The sequence below is a fragment of the Rhinolophus hipposideros genome (genome assembly GCF_964194185.1).
Source record: "Rhinolophus hipposideros genome assembly, chromosome: 2".
In the NCBI taxonomy this organism is placed as follows: Eukaryota; Metazoa; Chordata; class Mammalia; order Chiroptera; family Rhinolophidae; genus Rhinolophus; species Rhinolophus hipposideros.
In genome coordinates, this window is record NC_138048.1 from 2,205,892 (window position 1) to 2,224,792 (window position 18,901).

At 35.8% G+C, this 18,901-nt stretch overlaps 1 protein-coding gene across 4 annotated transcripts in view; it reads left to right on the top strand.

Annotated features, from left to right (window-relative positions):
* The window catches only part of TRPC1 (transient receptor potential cation channel subfamily C member 1), a 73,327-nt gene that overhangs the window by 38,344 nt on the left and 16,082 nt on the right, over positions 1-18,901 (top strand). For all 4 annotated transcript variants that reach the window (XM_081064636.1, XM_081064637.1, XM_081064638.1 and 1 more), the window contains 4 exons: positions 706-901; positions 3,266-3,602; positions 9,619-9,758; positions 11,178-11,321. In XM_081064636.1, coding sequence (XP_080920762.1) covers positions 706-901; positions 3,266-3,602; positions 9,619-9,758; positions 11,178-11,321 — 817 coding nt within the window. The remainder of the gene's footprint in view (positions 1-705; positions 902-3,265; positions 3,603-9,618; positions 9,759-11,177; positions 11,322-18,901) is intronic.

The window sequence follows — 18,901 nt, forward strand, 5'->3', positions numbered from 1 at the left end:
TATTACACTCAATCATATTTTATGTAATTGATATTTTTAAAAAGAATTATCCACTAAAACTTTTTTGTTTCTCACAAATTGATTTAGGCCTGCCTTTAACAAGAGTTAAATCTTAAGTTTCAAAGAACAGTGATTCTGAAAGAGAATTCTTTACTAGGCATGTTACAGTATCTTTTTTTCTAACGTGTATTTTGTTATAATGAAGACTTTAAAAGTGAATCAAAATACTATTTTAAGATCAGAAGTAGCATAAACATATTGAAGGCTTATTAAAAAAACTTTTAGTTAAAAACTATGTAATAATATTTATTGGATAGCACTAAGATATTATCATCAATTGCTTAGCTAAGTAATATAAAAGGAAGTTTTCTACCAAACTTACAGAGAATAAGAGCAAAGGAGTTAAGTGAAGAACTGGTTGATAAATATTATCAGAATTTCTAGGAATATCAGTATATATAAGGAAATACTGTGCTCATCTCATATTATCGGTGTGAACACAGAACATAATTGTGTTACAGTTTTCTCCAAAGCTGTGGAGAATTAATGCACCAGTAGGTTCTTTTGATGTCGACACAGAATGATTTCAGATTTTGTGTACCCCTGTTGGAATTAAAATATTACTGAGTAGACATTTTCTAGTGCAAATAGCTTAAATAGAAAATGGAAGTGACATTTCTAATAATCCACTGTTGCATTTTGCAGGAGTGATTATGAGGAACTAGCCCGGCAGTGTAAAATGTTTGCTAAAGATTTGCTTGCACAAGCCCGGAATTCACGTGAACTGGAAGTCATTCTAAACCATACATCTAGTGATGAGCCCCTGGACAAGCGGGGATTACTAGAAGAAAGAATGAATTTGAGTCGCCTTAAGCTTGCTATCAAATATAACCAAAAGGAGGTCTGAGGTTTTCTGTGATATTTTTAAGTTATTTCCTCCACGGTAGTCTGATGGCTTTGGAGCAGCACATCTAGTTTGAGATTCTAGTTCTGCTTCAGGAAAACTGTGTCCCTGGGAAAGTTATTGAATTTGTCTGGACTTAATTTTAAGAATTAAATCACGAAATATATATTTAAAAAGTTTAGTATAATGAGTACTAGCATTAAGTGTTCAGTGGTGGTTGCTATTATTTTTAACAATTAGTATTATAATAGTAGGGATATTAATTTAATGTTTTTACAAAATAGTGGCTATGCAGATCAGATCTGATGTCATAAGTGACTTCATAATGAAGTTTCCATCTTGCGTTTTGTCTGTCATAGTTTGTTTTCTATATCTGGTAATACTAGTTCCTTCTATAGTAACAGTACCTTTTTGTTTAAAAATAGAGTATCCGATATTGTTTCCTTGTTGTTATTTGTTCACTTGTTGTGTAAAGCCAAGTCAGAGAGGCTCATGACGTGATAATGGAGTCGAATGTGGCTCTCCTGGCATCATCATATTGTAGCTAAATACAGTCTGAAAAGTGAGAAGCCTTGAGGGCTGAGCGGAGCCTGCATGAAACCTGGGCTTCCTCACAGCAAGGCGGGCTCAGGGGAGCAGGACGTCTCACATGGCAACCTAGGGCTCCTACAGCAAGTGGTCCTCAGAGAGGGAGCTGCACATCCTTTTACGACCGACCTTTAGAAGTTACATAGCGTCACTCCTTCCAGAACCTACTGGTTAAAGCAATCATAAGCTTATTGAATGGAAACATAGGGAACACTGATAGCCCACCTCTTAAAAGAGTATCAAAAAAATTGTGTCTACGTTTTAAATCCACCACAGACTTAGAACTTTTCCAATTGCACATTCAGCATTACTGTTAATGGAATCATCCTTATATAGAGGATGGCAAAGACAGCTAACAGTCCTGAGATTGCTTGGATACTTGTGGAGGGGTAAAATCACTCAGTTTGGGATGCTGCTACACTGGGGAATTGGTTGGAGGAAAGGCTATTTCTCTTTCCAGTATTTCATCTTGAAGGAAAAATTAAGATTCCCTCAGAACACCTGAATCTGAGCAGAAGAATAAAGAATGAAGTAAGACTTAAGTGCCAAAAAAAAGTATAGCATATTAGGAAATTTCTTGATAAGCACAATAAACAACAACAGGAACAACAACAATAGTTTTTTACTATAGTGTTGTATGCTGCAAATTATATTCTACAAATTATATTGATCTCAGGATAAATCATTTGGAAACAGAAGAGTGATCAAATATTATTCAGATACCTGAATGATACTGTGATCACTTATGCTTTACTTTGGCAGTTTCACACCTGATCACATCATTATGTCCAGTTACCAGAATCCTTATGTTAATTTCACAGCGTGAGCATTGTACGTATTGGGAAAATACTGCTTCTTGGAATTTGTCAACCAAGAAGCTTTGTAAACTTTGGTAAATTAATTTCTGTACTTGAACTAGAATGTCCTTCTTATCTGGGAATATCTTTCCTTTTCTTCTCACACAGAATTCAGTTGTAAGCAGATTTAAGAGTATCTTTAGTGCATTTTTAAATTCTCAGTGTTTTCATGGATCACAAATATGTCTAATGTTTATACTTTGATTGCTTTTCTGTGATTGCTTTGCTCTCTTGGCATCTTGGTTTCTTGTAACTGAGATCGTTAGTTTTGTAGACGAAAGTCTGTTTCTGTGGACTGTGTTTGTTAACTTTGAAATTTCACAAACGTTATTATGAGTCCTTATGAGTACTATAAATTGACTGTTGAAAAATGGCAAAGTAGGCTCGTGATGGTCACTGATACTCAGTAGTGCCTGCTCTGAACCAGGCAATGTTCTAGGAGCATTACATTCAATCCTATAACAAGTTTATGAAGTAGATACTGTTATTATCCCCATTTTACAGAAAGGAAATTTGAGGCTTAGAGAAGTTTAAAAACTTGCTTAGGGTATTTAATTAGTGGCAAAGCCTGGATTTGAGTCTAGGTAATCCGGCTCCAGAGTCTATGCTCTTAACCTTTATACTCTTTATTGCATGTAAGAAAGAAAAAAAAGCTATGTGGACTGTGTAAACTTGATTTTAAACTATTATTGTGCACACATTGGCAGCACATGTTCTAAAACTGGTACAATACAGAGAGTATTAGCCTGGCCTCTGCACAAAGATGATGTGCAAATTCGTGAAGCAGTCCTATTTTTTAGAAAAATAAAAGAAACACTATTATTAAAACTTTGAATATCAGTTAAGTAATGGTATTATCAGATCCTATTCACAGGTTTTATTTTACATTTCTCTGTATGTGTGTGCTCCTTCTCAGTTTGTTTCGCAGTCTAACTGCCAGCAGTTCCTGAACACTGTTTGGTTTGGACAGATGTCAGGTTACCGACGGAAGCCCACCTGTAAGAAGATAATAACTGTTTTAACAGTTGGCATCTTTTGGCCAGTGTTGTCACTGTGCTATTTGATAGCTCCCAAGTCTCAGTTTGGCAGAATCATTCATACACCTTTTATGAAATTTATTATCCATGGAGCATCATATTTCACATTCCTGCTGTTACTAAACCTATACTCTCTTGTCTACAATGAGGATAAGAAAAACACAATGGGGCCAGCCCTTGAAAGAATAGACTATCTTCTCATACTGTGGATTATTGGTAAGTATCAAGTTCATTTGAAAGGTTTTGCCTTTATTTGGCCTATTCATTCTCCCTTGCTTGGTGGCGTCATAAATATCTGTTCACTTTGTAATTTTACACTGTTTACACAGCAGGAATTTGAACACTTCCATGATCATTGAAGACTGAACTAACATTTTTGTAAAGACAATGTTCCTAAACTCGATGATAAGAAAGCAGAGACCTTATTTAATATTTTACCTAATTATGTAGAAGTACAGTGGTTTTATTCTCAGTCTCTGAAGTTGTTCATGATAGTTAGAAAAACAAATTTTTCTCATGGATGCTTTTTTGGTATAAGAGATTGAACCTATTCTCAGGTACTTTGAAATGTAATATATTTTATACTCAGTTGCATTTTTAAGAGTTAACTGTTTTGCTTTCTTATATCATTAGTTTTCCTTTTAAGAACCAGTGAACTTTTGTAGCTACATATTCCCTGGTGACTCACTCTAAATCAGTTCTTCTTAATGATAGTTAGATCTCTTGAGAAATTACAGGTTTTTAAAAAATACATAAGACATCTTACTTTCTGAAAATTGCTTTTTATAAGTATCACGCTGTATAATAAATATTTTAAATGACCTTCTGCTGCCCTTGCCCTTTTTTGGTGGCAGGGATGAGTTCAGGTATAATCGCATTGTCTTTTGACTGGCTTTTAATGACAGTTCCTTTGTTTCCCTCTGGATCTTCAACTTGTTTTTAACCTCAGCATTTCCCACTTATCCTTCTATTTGCAATGGGGTAAAAGGGTATTGAAATTTAGTCTTCAGTGGTATAAGGCATTGATTGATTAATATGTTCTTGATTGTTTCAATTAAATAATTTGAGACGAGTTAATATAAAATGTTCACCTTTAGTTCTTCAGCTATAAAAAGAATATGTGTATTTTGGGATTTTCAGTTTTATTTGGGAATTAGTTAGTTTCAAGTAACTTGATTTCAATGTGTTTTACTTTTAGCTGTTTGCAATCCATGATGCATTAATGTTTAAAATTAGGTAGATAGAGTAAAAATGATAGACATCTGAACTCTAGTTTAAAGAGAATTAAATAATTTCTTCTTGTTAACATTTCTTGTGTTTCTGCCATTTTATCTAAAATTTAATATTTTAGTTTAGGAAATAATTTGTACTTTATCATAGATAGTTGCAGATTGCATTGTTGTAGGTCTTCCCAATGTGAAACTTGTTTATATTATTATTTGAATAGGTTAAAAATATTAGGCTGAAAGGAATCTCTAAGAAGCACTTTCCCTCTACTTATTTAAACTTCTGAAAGATTGTTGTGTATACCTTAGTCACAAAGAAAGGAAATTTTATATTGTTTATTTATAACCTATTGTTTAAATGCTAGTGAGGAAGAAATAATATTTTCTTTGTTTTGTAAATAAAATTCAATTTACCCAAGTCTGTATAGGAATCAAATTAAAGTTATATTTCTTAGCAGTGAGCTCAGAGTCATAACCACTCTTTGGACAGAATAAATATGCTGCTGTCATTGAATTTCATAAAAATGGTAAAACTACGGCTATTCCTTTTTATTATGACGGCCATGTTTTCAATAACATTATTGAACACACACATGATATGATTGATTTTCTAACTACAGTCTGCCTCAGTAGAAGAGTGCAATGTGAGTTAAGCCAAAATTCCTGGAATAATTTTACTTTTCTCAGCACAGCTTTGCACCATTTAGATCTGAATAGTCCTTGCCAAGGACATCTCCTAAGCCTGTTACATGATTGGATCACTCTGGCTTCCTTCAATGTATAGATCTGAATGTGCTCTCAGTGAACATTTAGGAACCATTTGCCTGCTTGTTTAAAGGCACTCCTTCAGCTTATTATTTCATGCAGTGAGCACAGTGACTTTTGACTCATGATGACTGACTTCTGTACATTTGTTTGTTTCCTGTTCATTTCCTTAGTCCTCCAGAAAAAAGTAGGGCTACATTATAAAAAGCAAAGTATGAAAAAGGAAACAATGTGTTGATGAATTGCACAGAATATTAATGGTATCCTTTGACTTAATATTTTACTATTAGAATATAACAGAACAACTATAAAAACATATTTTTAAAAATGTTGTATACCTACTTTGTCCACATACAAGCAGAAACAGATAAGGCCCAACACTCACGGAGCTTATGGTCTAATTAAGGCCAAAAAAAAAAAAAGGAAAAACACAATAACTTGAGAATCACACATATAAAGTTTAAAATCTCAAATGCATTAAGTGCTACTGAGTAAAGGCCGTGGAGTTAGGAGAGTAAGCATGTTTATAAGGTCATTGTACCTAGTCAAGGAGACTGTAAACGCTATCTTGAGGAAGTGATAAATGAGCTAAGATCTGATGGATAAATAGGAATCAACCAGCAGAGTTGGAAGAGGAAAGGATTCCAAGCTGATAGAAAAGAGATACCATGGCAAGAGGAAGCATGGTACCCAGGGGGCACTGAGTGAAGGCTGGAGCGAGGAGAGCAAGGTGAAGCTGTAGAAATAGGCGGGCAGCCTGCAGGCTGCGTTAAGTGATTTGGGCTTTGTACTAAGAATAGTGGGAAACCATTGAAGTTTTTAGGTGAGTGACATAATCCGATTTGCCTTTTAAAAGCTCATTCTGGCTATAGTGTGGAGAATGGGTTAGAAGGAGATGGCTGTGGCAAGAGTAAATGGAGGGAGGCCGTAGGAGGCTGTTGCAATAATCCAGTGAAAGTTGATGGTGACTCGGACTTGGGGTGGTTGTGACAGAAAAAGAGAAGGGAACAGATTCGAGAGATACTTACAAAGTAAAGCCCATAGGACATGGAAATACATGTTACGTGGAAGGTGAAGGAGAGGGAGATTATTAAACAACATAGGTAGATTGGAAGAGTAGTAGGTATGAGGATTTGTGAGAGGATAGATCCTGAGTGGTTATGGATTTGCTGAAATTGAAAAGGCTTCTAGGTACCCGAAGGAGGTATCAGTCAGGCAATTGGATATCATAGTTAGGGCTCAAGAGGAAGTCTAAGCTTGAGTTGGCAATGTATGAATAAACTGTGGGCATTGATGAAACACTTGACAAAGTATAAAATGAGAAGAGGAAAGGACCTAGGATCAAGCCTTAAGGAATCCCAAAATGATGGGATTACAGCTCACTAATGTTAGTTACTAATTCTAAAAAACAAGCAAAAAGGACCCTAAGGTATAGTACATGTTTATGTAATGATTGCATGGCTTATAATAGTTTCAAATGAGTTTGTTCTTCCAGTGCAATTCAGAAATATGAAATATGCCAACTGTGTTAGCTTTATGTTTGGTGTGGGATGTTGCACGAAGCTGCAACATACTTTTCATACGTCTGCCTCTCTTGATCAGAAATCTTCTCCAATTATGTTGTAATTTTTGCCGAGTTCCCTTTAGATGTAATTTTCATTTTACAGAAATAATCCACATTTCTGTAAGCATCTTTTTTGGTTTAATGTTTTAGGGTCACAGTGTTTAAGTTAATAAAATGTAGGCAATTTTGTTTAACATTTTTGGATAGTTTTTAATCTGTTTATCTTATTTTTATTGTTTTTTACCCCCCCATCCCAGTACCTCTCCTTATCTGTTCATTTTAAATAGAAACTCATCCAAGTGGAATTTTTTGAAGTTTTCCCTATCAGATTTGCAAATGTTTTAAAATGTTTTTCTACATAAAATGTGGATGCTGTGTAATTAAGATGTTATCAACAGTTTTTCAAGAATGCTCCATGTGTTTCCCAGGGGAATTATTCTGCGTCAGATAAAGAGAATGATTCTGGTTGACTTAACTTGATCTCCATCCATGTTATGTTGCAATACTCTATTCTTTTGTTACTTTGTAATCTTTTAAAAATATCTTAATGAGGGATGTATCATAAAACTATCCTGGATTATATTACTGTTCTCTGGTACTCCTAGGAATATATAACTATGGAGGAACTTCTGGCCAAAAAAGGGGGAGGGGTTTTTTTTTGTTTGTTTTTTATTTGTATATATTTATTCACTTAGCAAATTTTTTGAGCACCCATTATGTATCAGGCACTATTCATGACATTTAGGACAATGGTTAATAAAACAAAGAATCTTACCTTTGAAGAGCTTCCCCGAAGTGGTGGGAAGACAGTTAATAATAGACATAATAAGTAAACTATATCCAATGTTTGAAAGTGGTAAGTACTGAGAGAAAAGAAAGAAAGAAGCAGAGTTGGGGGATTGGGAGTGGGGGTATGGGGTTTGCTGTTTTAAAGGTGGTAAGAGTAGGCTGTAGGTAACAATGTGCAGGGAGGGAGTTAGCCAAATGGGTACCTGGGAGGAGCTTCCAGCCAGAAGTGGAGCCAGTGTAAAGGCCTGAAGGCAGGAGTCTGGAGTGTTCCGAGAACAGCTGGGAATCCAGGAGGGCCAGTGTGACTGGAGCAGCTGAAGGAAAGGCTTGTGAGAGACTAGGTCAGAGAGGAGAGCTAATGGAGGACCTTGCAGGCCATTGTAAGACATGTCGTTTTGACTGGGTGACAGGCAGGGGCGCGGGGTAGATGTGACAGTGCAGAGCCCGTCCCCCACAATCAGCAGCAGTGATTCGGGTTCTCACTGACATCCACCCTTACAGGAAGCACAAGGTACAAACCTGGCACCACAAGGATACAAGCAGGAAGTACAGCCTGACAGCTTCAAATGTATCTTTATTGGCACTGCTTACAGAAGTTTGGGGCCACTTCCCAGCCCCCTTGCGGGCATATTCAGTTGTATGGGATGAGGAATGGGTGAGGGCTTCCCCAGCTAGAGCAACCTCAGATGTAGCAGGAACTGTGTGTTATAAAGTCCAAGAGTATAGCTGCCACCACATGCACACTCATAAGGGGCATCACACAGAGAAGCTGAGGCCTGCGTTTCCCAACCTGTTTCTACCTCGTCCTGCTGTGCATACGTCAGGGGCTGTGAGTTCCCTCGCAGTCCGCCCAATTCAGATGCAGTTTCCCAATCAGTGCTTGTTTTCATACTGTTCAACACTGCTGTCCTTCCACGGTTTTCTTAACATAGTGTGTTTCCAAGGAAACCACTGTAATAGATAACATGAGGTTATGTTCCCATGGAGAAAGGGTTCTTACCTGCAGTTAATCCTTTCCCCTCTGAGAGTTACTGCAGGGTTTTGAGGAGAGAAATAACACTTGCATTTTAAAGGGATTACTCTGCTTGCTGTGTGGAGAATGGATTTTAGGGAGATCAGGGTAGAAGAATGGAGACCAGGTTGATATTCAATAATCCAGGCAAGAAAGGATGGTGGCTTGAAGCTGAAGTGGTAGTGAGAAAGGTTAGCTCCTAAATATATTTTGAAAGTAGAGCCAACAGGTTTTGCTATTGCGTTGAATGTGTGGTTTCGAAGAAATACGAATCGAGGATGATTCAAGGACGTTTGGATTGAGCAACTGGAAGGATGGCATTGCCATTAAACGAGATGGGGAAGTCTTCCAGTGCAGCGAATTGCAAGGCAGGGATTAGGAGTCCAGCTTGGACATGTGAGGACATCCAGGTGGAGACATGGAGTGGCCAAGTACCTACATAAGTGGAATTTAAGAGAGAGGTTTAGAGATAGTAATTTGAAAGACTGCCACATTGATGATAGTTAAAGCCATTAGACTAGACTGGATGCGGGCACCATAGGAGTGAGTGTAGATAGAGAAAGGGATCAGGAACTGAGCCTTGGGTGTGTGTGTGTGTGTGTGTGTATGTGTGTGTGTGTCATCAGTTTATTTGTTTTCTTATGCTCGTTTGACCTCACTTATTAAAATCCCTCTCTGGGAAGTATACTGTCATGTGAAACTTAAGGTTATTTTCTTTCAAATTTTGAGAATTTTTTTTACCAAGAAGTTGTTTCTTCTGAATGGGCCTATGGCTGAGGCAAGGGTTTTATTTAATACTTTGAGTCTTAAAGTATTTTTTAGTTTATTATTGAATGAAGAGAGCTCTATCTGATTTCTTTTCTTCCTTTTTTTTAGGGATGATTTGGTCAGACATCAAAAGACTCTGGTATGAAGGGCTGGAAAACTTTCTAGAAGAATCTCGTAATCAGCTCAGTTTTGTCATGAATTCACTTTATTTGGCAACCTTTGCCCTCAAAGTGGTTGCTCACAACAAGGTGACTATTAACTATGTCAATTGGAGGCACAAATGGAGTTTATTCAGGAAAAACCTGAAGTTTGGGCACCGAATTCAGAGTTGTTTTGGCTCAAATCTGTATCTGGTGTGTTTTCTGTTTCCACTGGTCCCTGTACGAGGGAGAGAACCATGGACTGTTTCCTCCCTTCCCTTCTGGTAGTGTGAAGGGTGTTAGCTGTCGTTCAGTGTCGGTTACCTACTATGTGCCAGGCCCACTGGACACTTGCTATACTTTATCTCATTTTATCCTCAAAGGGACTCTGAGACAGATGTCCTTATCCCCATTTTGCAAATCAGGAAAATGAAGCTCAGAAATATTAAGTAACTTGTCCAAGACCACACAGTCAGAAACCAAGACTGGACTGAAATCCAGGTCGGTCTAGGCATTTTCTTTCTCTCAAATGCCGAATCCTTAGATCTGAGCTAGGCTTGTATATCTCAACCTGTGTACACTTCCAGTGGAAATACCAAGTTACTTACATTGATTCGCATGATACTTACATCTGCCACAAAAACAAGTTTATCTGAATGGAATTCATTATTAGTGTTTTACACATTCCAAATCATGACTATGATGTTACATAGCTTAAAAAGTGATGTAAATGTAATTATTTTTCTGATGCCTGTATTTTTGAATTTAGAATTGGGCACAAATCTAGCCTTATAGACATAATTTTGCGTTTATAAAGATTTAAAATCCCCCAAGCCTAGAAAATGTAATAGATTTTATGTTAACTATCTTTGTTGAAAACTTGAGTTTAGAATTCTTCTGAGGTGTCACATTCAAGGATATAAAAGATATATTTTCTGGTTGTTGACAAATTTACAGACTATGGAGAAAACAAACTGGTTATCTTACATCATTTTACTTTATTTAAGGAATCTATTCCTTTAAGTAATCGGTAGTATGGAACATGGTTGTTTGGTATGGTCAATGACCAGAGTTGCAAAATTACTAAGAAAATAAAAAAATTAAAACGAAACATTTTTTCCCCTGAAAGTTTGGGCCAAAAACGTGGGTGCGCATTATACACAGGAGCACATTATACACGGCACAATACAGTAATTGACACGCAAAGGTACTTAAAGTTTGTCTAATGGGATTTAAAAAAAAACTAGTAAACATTTCATTCATAAAAAATTTAACGACAATTTTTTTAAAACCTAAGAGTTTCTGCTGAAACCTCATATAGAGTTACTGATATTGCCTCACCTATGTAGGAATCTTTTATTTAGTTAAAAAAATGTTATTTGTATTTAAAGAAGAGAGCTTTATGAAACATAAATGGAGATCCCTTAGGGGACATAATTAAAGTAATTTTTTCAACAATCAGCATATTTGTTTTTGTTTTCCTAACTCGAGAGCTATTTACCTTTGGCTTTTTCTTCCTAAACTTAGTTTCACGACTTTGCTGATCGGAAGGACTGGGATGCCTTCCATCCTACGCTGGTGGCAGAAGGGCTTTTCGCATTTGCAAATGTTCTGAGTTATCTTCGTCTCTTTTTCATGTATACAACAAGTTCTATCTTGGGTCCATTACAGGTAAATAATCAAAATTTCTTAAAGAACATTTATTAGATATCATTGTTGTGTCTTTCTGCTTGTCCACTGGAACGTTGTTCTTTCATTTTGTTAAAGCTAAACTTTGCTTGGAAAATACTTAACAATTGAAAGGACTTAGTGTGTGCATGCTTTGCATCTGGCTGAATGGTAGTCCTTTGCTTTCAGGTGTCTCACTTTACTAGGCTGTGCTCCATTGTCCTTCTCCCCCAGTCCACAGACATAGATGTGTTTTAAGTATAGTTACACTTCAGATGTAAAAATCTGCCTTTTACCAAAATGAACCTCACATTTAAAGTTTTAAATGATAAATATAAGAGGGGATAAGGGGGGTGTTGTGCAAACAGAACTCATACTTCATGATGATTTTGAAAATATGTAAGCTATATTGTAAAAAATACTCTTTCATGTTGTTTAATAAATATTAAATGTAATGAGTTGGAAAATAGCATATTTAGAGCTAAAAAATTTCAGTTTATATAGTCTAGCTTTATGCTCTATAGTACTTTATAGTTAAAGAAATAGAGCTTTTGAGATGGTATGTTATTTGTTCAAAGTATGATTATCATGCATGAGCGTCCACAACAAAATTTTACGTCTCTTTACACTAAAGAAAGAACTCATAATTGGTTGACTTTACCCCACAGATTAAGGAGTTGGTTGTTTTTAGAAGGTGAGATTAACTCTGCTAGGTGACTGGCTCTACATATACTCTAAGTTATCTTAGAAGTCTGAAACTATGAGCAATATTTGTTTTTTCCTTGATAAGTAAAATTTTACTAACAATTTATATTCTTATATTTTTAAAGGGGATATTTTAAATAAAAGGCATAATTAACTTCTCCAGAGATGTGTAAATAAAATATGTAGGAAAAACCTGATTTGATTTGGCTTATGCTGTCGTGCTGCGACAGTGTTTCCTAAAGTGTGACCCCCTTAACCGAGTCCTATGAGATGCTCTGACTGAAATAAGTTTAACACACATTAAAGCCTGTGAGAAAGAAATAAACTTTTTTGACCTTGTTCAAACTATCATTACGTAAATTTAATGTCATACCCATTTTTCATGACATATGCTCACGTCTCTGTTTTTCTCCAAAACATAGTACCTAGTGTTTCCCCAAAAGTAAGACCTAGCCGGACAATCAACTCTAATGAGTCTTTTGGAGCAAAAATTAATATAAGACCCGGTCTTATTTTACTATAAGACCGGGTATAATATAATATACTATTAACATACTACACTATACTATAATATATAATACAATACAACACAATATAATATAATATAAAATACCAGGTCTTATATTACTTTTTGCTCCGAAAGACGCATTAGAGCTGATTGTCCTCCTAGATCTTAGTTTTGGAGAAACAGTATCTGAAACATTGGTTTAGACTATCTCTTCTTTTGATTTAATTTTGCCACTAATATCTTCTATGAATGTTTTAATCAAGAGTCAGCAATATTTTTACATGCATGTTGATTGTTTTTAAGCTAAAAACTGATGATATCACTAAGTTTCTAGACTGGAAATTTATTTATAAATTTTTACAAAGAATTAAAAAGAATAAAGTATATTATTATTCATTATTGAATTATCTATTTCTTTTTCTTAAAAGTGTTGCATCAGGTCTTCCTGATTTAGTCGCTTCCCAAAAGAACTATAGATGTGTATACAGATATTGCATTTGTCATGTCAGCTGTTGTGTGTGTATTTCTCCTCCAGCAGGATAATTTGTATTGTTCTAATAGCCATAGAACTAACAATTTTTCAGGCCAACAAATATTTATTGTGTTCCTATTTTTTAAAAATGTCTGCAGCTTAGCCATAAAGAAGAAAGAAATCTTATCATTTGCAACAACATGGATGGATCTAGAGAACATTATGTTAAGTGAAATAAGTCAGAAAGAGAAAGACAAGTACCATATGATCTCACTTATATGCGGAATCTAAAGAAAAGAATATGTGAATGAACTAATCAGAAACAGTTTTGGGGACACAAAGAAAAAACCGCGAGTTGTTAGATGGGCGGGGGGTGGGGATAAGGGGAAAGGTGAAGGGATTAGGAAGCAGCTGGTAACCACAAGATGGCCTCAGGGTTTTTTTTGAAAATTAATTTGGGGAACGTATTCAATAATGTTGTAAAGATTTTGTTGGGTATCCGATGGACATGCGTCCTATTTGGGAGACCACCTCAGGGATACTGTGGATGCCTGATCATGGCATTGTACACCAGAAGCTAAACATTAATGAATGCCAACTATAATTTTATATATATAATATGATGGCTGGGTGTGAGGTCGGAGGGATAGTGGATGGGGGGAGGGGGGTTCACAGTGTGAGGGATATAAATGATGAACGTCTAAGTATTACCTTGTCTTGTACACCTGAAACTAATAAATTAAAATTTAAAAAAATGTCTGCAGCTTAATCATAATATATGTTTAAATATCATGATCTAGTGCAACAAATGATTTAAAAAAAATTATCTTTCAGGTATAATTTGCATACAGTGAAATGCACCCATCTTAACTATATAGTCTGATGAGTTTTGCAAATGTATAAACTTGGTTAACAGCCATCATAATTAAGGTATAGAACATTTGCACCCCCAAAGAGTTTTTTGGTACCTTTTTGCATTTAATATTCACCCCAACCTCATGCCTGGCAACCATTGTTTATCTGCGTGTGATTGTCTAGTACAGGCTCATCTCAGAATTGACGGATTTGGAAGTACAAGTGGAATTAATACGGTGTTACAAAGCAGTCTTCTCATGAAAGGTTGTCGCCATCTTTAGAGTGTGACTGGCTGTCGTGGTTGCAAACTCTTTGCTGCAAGTCATTATATCATCAAGTCTGCATCCAGCAGGAAGGAGAAAAGCAGAGGGCAAAAAGCAGAAAGCATGGTACAGTTGTCTTTTTTATCAAGAGAACAATCATTTTCCAAATACTTCCACTTGTATCTCATTGGCCAGAATTTGGTCACATGGCTATTTGTAGCTATAAGAAAATCTGAGGAGAGAAGTACTTTTTCATTTATTTATTAGTTTCAGGTGCACAAGACAAAGTAATACTTAGACGTTTATCATTTATACCCCTCACACTGTGTGGACACCCCTCCCCCCATCCACTATCCCTCTGACATTGCACAGAGCCATTACATTTCCACTGTCTCTATGCCTAACGCTGTACTCCATTTCTTGTAAGTATATACATACATATATATATACATATATACACACACATATATTTATACACATATATATACATATACATACACACATATATACACATATATATATATAAAATTATAGTTGGCATTCATTATTGTTCAGCTTCTGGTGTACAGTGCAGTGATCAGGCATCTATGTCATCCCTGAGGTGGTCTCCCAAATGGGACATGTGTCCATCGGATACCCTACAAAATCTCTACAACATTATTGATTATGTCCCCCAAATTAATTTTCAAAACCCTGTGGCCATCTTGTGGTTACTACCTGTTTTCTAATCCCCTCACCTTCCCCCTTATCCCCACCCCCCTGCCCATCTAGCAACCCTCAGTTTTTCCTCTATGTCTCCAAAACTGTTTCTGATTAGTTCATTCACTTATTATTTTCTTTAGATTCCGCATATAAGTGAGATCATATGGTATTTGTCTTTCTCTCTTACTTATTTCACTTAACATAATGTTCTCTAGGTCCATCCATGTTGTTGCAAATGATAAGATTTCTTTCTTCTTTATGGCTGTGTAATACTCCATTGTATAAATGTACCACAGTTTCTTAATCCAGTCATCTACCGATGGGCATTTCGGTTGTTTCCATGTCTTGGCTATTGTGTATAGTGCTGCAATAAACATAGGAGTGCATAAAGATTTTTGAATTGGAGTTTTGGTTTTCTCTGGATAGATACCTAGGAGTGGAATCACTGGATCATAAGGTAGTTCCGTTTTCAGATTTTTGAGATACCTTCATACTGTTTTCTATAGTGGCTGCACCAATCTGCAATCCCACCAACAGTGCACAGGCGTCCCTTTTCTCCACATCCGCGCCAGCACTTGTTGTTTGTTGATTTATTGATGATAGCCATTTTGACTGGGGTGAGGTGGTATCTCATTGTGGTTTTTATTTGCATTTCTCTGATGGTTAGTGAGGTTGAGCATTTCTTCATATGTCTGTTTGCCAGCTGTATGTTCTTTTTAGAAAAATGTCTCTTCATGTCCTCTGCCCATTTTTTAATTGGGTTGTTTGTTTTTTTGGAGTTGAATTGAGTGAGTTTTTTATCGATTTGTGATATTAACCCCTTATCAGATATATCATTGGCAAATATCTTTTCCCATTCAGTAGGATCCCTTTTTGTTTTATTGATGGTTTCCTTTGCTGTGAAAAAACTTTTTAGTTTGATGTAATCCCACATGTTTATTTTTTCTCTTACTTCCCTCGCGCGAGGGGATATATCAGTAAAAATCCTACTCTGGGTAATGTCTGTGAAGTTTCTTCCTATATTTTCTTCTAGGTATTTTATTTTCATTTATGTCTTTAAGCCATTTTGAATTTATTTTTGTATATGGTGTAAGGAGGTGGTCTAGCTTCATTTTTTTGCATGTGTCTGTCCAGGTTTCCCAGCACCATTTATTGAATAGACTGTCTTTACCCCACCGTACATTTCCGCTTCCATTGTCGTAGATTAAATGGCCATATAGGCATGGATTTATTTCTGGACTTTCTATTCTGTTTCATTGAAATATGTGTCTGTTTTTATGCCAGTACCATGCTGTTTTGATTACTGTAGCCTTGTAGTATAATTTGATGTCAGGTATTGTTATACCTCCCACTTTGTACTTATTTCTCAAGATTGCTGAGGCTATCTGGGGTCTTTTATGGTCCCATATAAATTTTAGGATTATATGTTCTATTTCTGTGAAAAATGTCTTTTGTAGTTTGATAGGAATTGCGTTGAATATGTATATTTCCTTAGGCAGTATGGACATTTTAACTATATTAATTCTTCCTATCCATGAACATGGTATGTGTTTCCATCTATTTATATCTTTTTCATTTCTTTCTTCAGTGTCTTATAATTTTCTGAGTACAGATCTTTTATTTCTTTGGTTAAATTTATTCCCAGGTATTTTATAGTCTTTGGAGCAATTGTAAATGGGATTACTTTTTAAATTTCTCCTTCTGATGTTTTATTATTGGTATATACAAATGCAACTGATTTCTGAATACTAATTTTGTATCCTGCTACTTTACTAAATTCATTTATCAGCCCTAATAGTTTCTTGCTGGAGTCTTTAGGGTTCTCTATATATAGTATTATATCATCTGAATATAATGATAATTTTACTTCCTCCTTACCGATTTGGATGCCTTTTATTTCTTTTTCTTGTCTGATTGCTGTGGCTAGAACTTCCAGCACTATGTTGAATAGAAGTGGAGAAAGTGGGCAACCTCGCCTTGTTCTGATCTTAGGGGGAATGGTTTTAGCTTTTCCCCATTGAGTATGATGTTAGCTGTGGGTTTAATCATATATGGCCTTTATTATGTTGAGATATGATCCCTCTATTCCCACTTTCTTAAGGGTTTTTATCATAAATGGCTGCTGGATTTTATCAAATGCTTTTTCTGCATCTATCGATATGATCATGTGATTTTTATTTTTCATTTTGTTAATGTGGTGTATCACATTAATTGATTTGTGGATGTTGAACCACCGTTGCATACCAGGGATGAATCCCACTTGATCATGGTGTATGATCTTTTTAATGCATTGTTGAATTCTGTTCGCTAATATTTTGTTGAGGATTTTTGCATCTATGTTCATTAGAGATACCGGCCTGTAGTTTTCTTTTTTTTGTGGTTTCTTTGTGTTTGTGATTTTGGGATCAGGGTGATAGTGGCTTTATAAAAAGTGTTTGGGAGACTTCCCTCCTTCTGGATTTTTTGGAAGAGCTTGAGGAGAATAGGTGATAATTCTTTTTTGAATGTTTTGTAAAATTCACCTGTAAAGCCATCTGGTCCAGGGCTGGTTTGTTGGGAGATTGTTGATTACTGATTCAATATCCCCGGTGGTAATCAGTCTATTCAGGTTTTCTGTTTCTTCTTGAGTTAGCCCTGGAAGGTTGTACGCCTCTAGAAAATTGTCCATTTCTTCCAGATTGTCAAATTTGTTGGCATATAGTTGCTCAGCAATTTCTTAAATTTTTTTTTATTTCTGCGGTGTCTGTTGTCACTTCTCCTCTTTCATTTTTGATTTTATTAATTTGCGTCCTCTCTCTTTTTTAATAAGTCTGGCTAAAGGTTTGTCAATTTTGTTTATCTTCTCTAAGAACCAACTCTTGGATTCATTGATCTTTCGTATTGTTTTTCTGGTTTCTATTTCATTTATTTCTGCTCTGATCTTTATTATCTCCTTCCTTTTGCTCCCTTTGGGCTTATTTTGCTGTTCTTTTTCCAGATCCCTTAAGTGTGAAGATAAACTGTTGCTTAGTCATGTTTCTTGTTTCTTTAGGTAGGCCTGCAATGCTATGAATTTCCCTCTTAGGACTGCTTTCACGGCATCCCATAGATTTTGGGTCGTCGTGTTTTAATTTTCGTTTGTCTCGAGATATCTTTTGATTTCTTCCTTGATCTCCTTCTTGACCTATTCATTATTTAGTAACATGTTATTCAGCCTCCATGAATTGGTGTGTCTTTCAGTTTTTTTTTTCCTGTAGTTCATTTCTAATTTCATAGCACTGTGGTCAGAGAAGATAATTGGTAGGGTTTCAGTTTTCTTAAATTTATCAAGACTGGTTTTGTGGCCTAACATATGGTCTATCTTGGAAAATGTTCCATGTGCGCTTGAGAAGAACTTGTATTTTGCAGCTTTGGGGTGAAATGCTCTGAAAATATCGATTAAATCCAAGTGGTGCAATATGTCATTTAAGGCTGTTGTTTCCATATTGGTTTTCTGCCTGGAAGATCTGTCCCTTGTTGTCAGAGGTGTGTTGAAGTCCTCTACTATGATAGTGTTACTGTTAATCTCTTTCTTTATGACAGTCAACATCTATTTTGTATATTTAGGTGCTACTATGTTGGGTGCATAGATGTTTACCAGGGTTATATTCTCTTTTTGGATCGATCCCTTTATTATTATACAGTGCCCATCTTTGTCTTTTAATATGTTCTTCATTTTAAAGTCTATTTTGCCAGATATAAGTATTGCAACTCCAGCTTTTTTCTCATTTCCATTTGCATGAAATATCTTACTCCAACACTTCACTTTCAGCCTGTGTGTGTCTTTTGATCTGAGGTGTGTCTCTTGTATACAGCATATACAAGGGTCTTGCTTTCTTATCCACTCAGCCACCCTGTCTCTTGATTGGAGCATTTAATCCGTTTACATTAAAGTGATTATTGATATGTACATAGTTATTGGCATTTTTAAATTTGTAGTTAGATTGTTTTCATCTTTCTTTTATTTACAGAAGTCCTTTTAGTATTTCTTGCAATGCTGGCTTGGTGATAATAAATTCCTTTAGCTTATTCTTTTCCGGGAAGCTCTTTATCTCTCCAT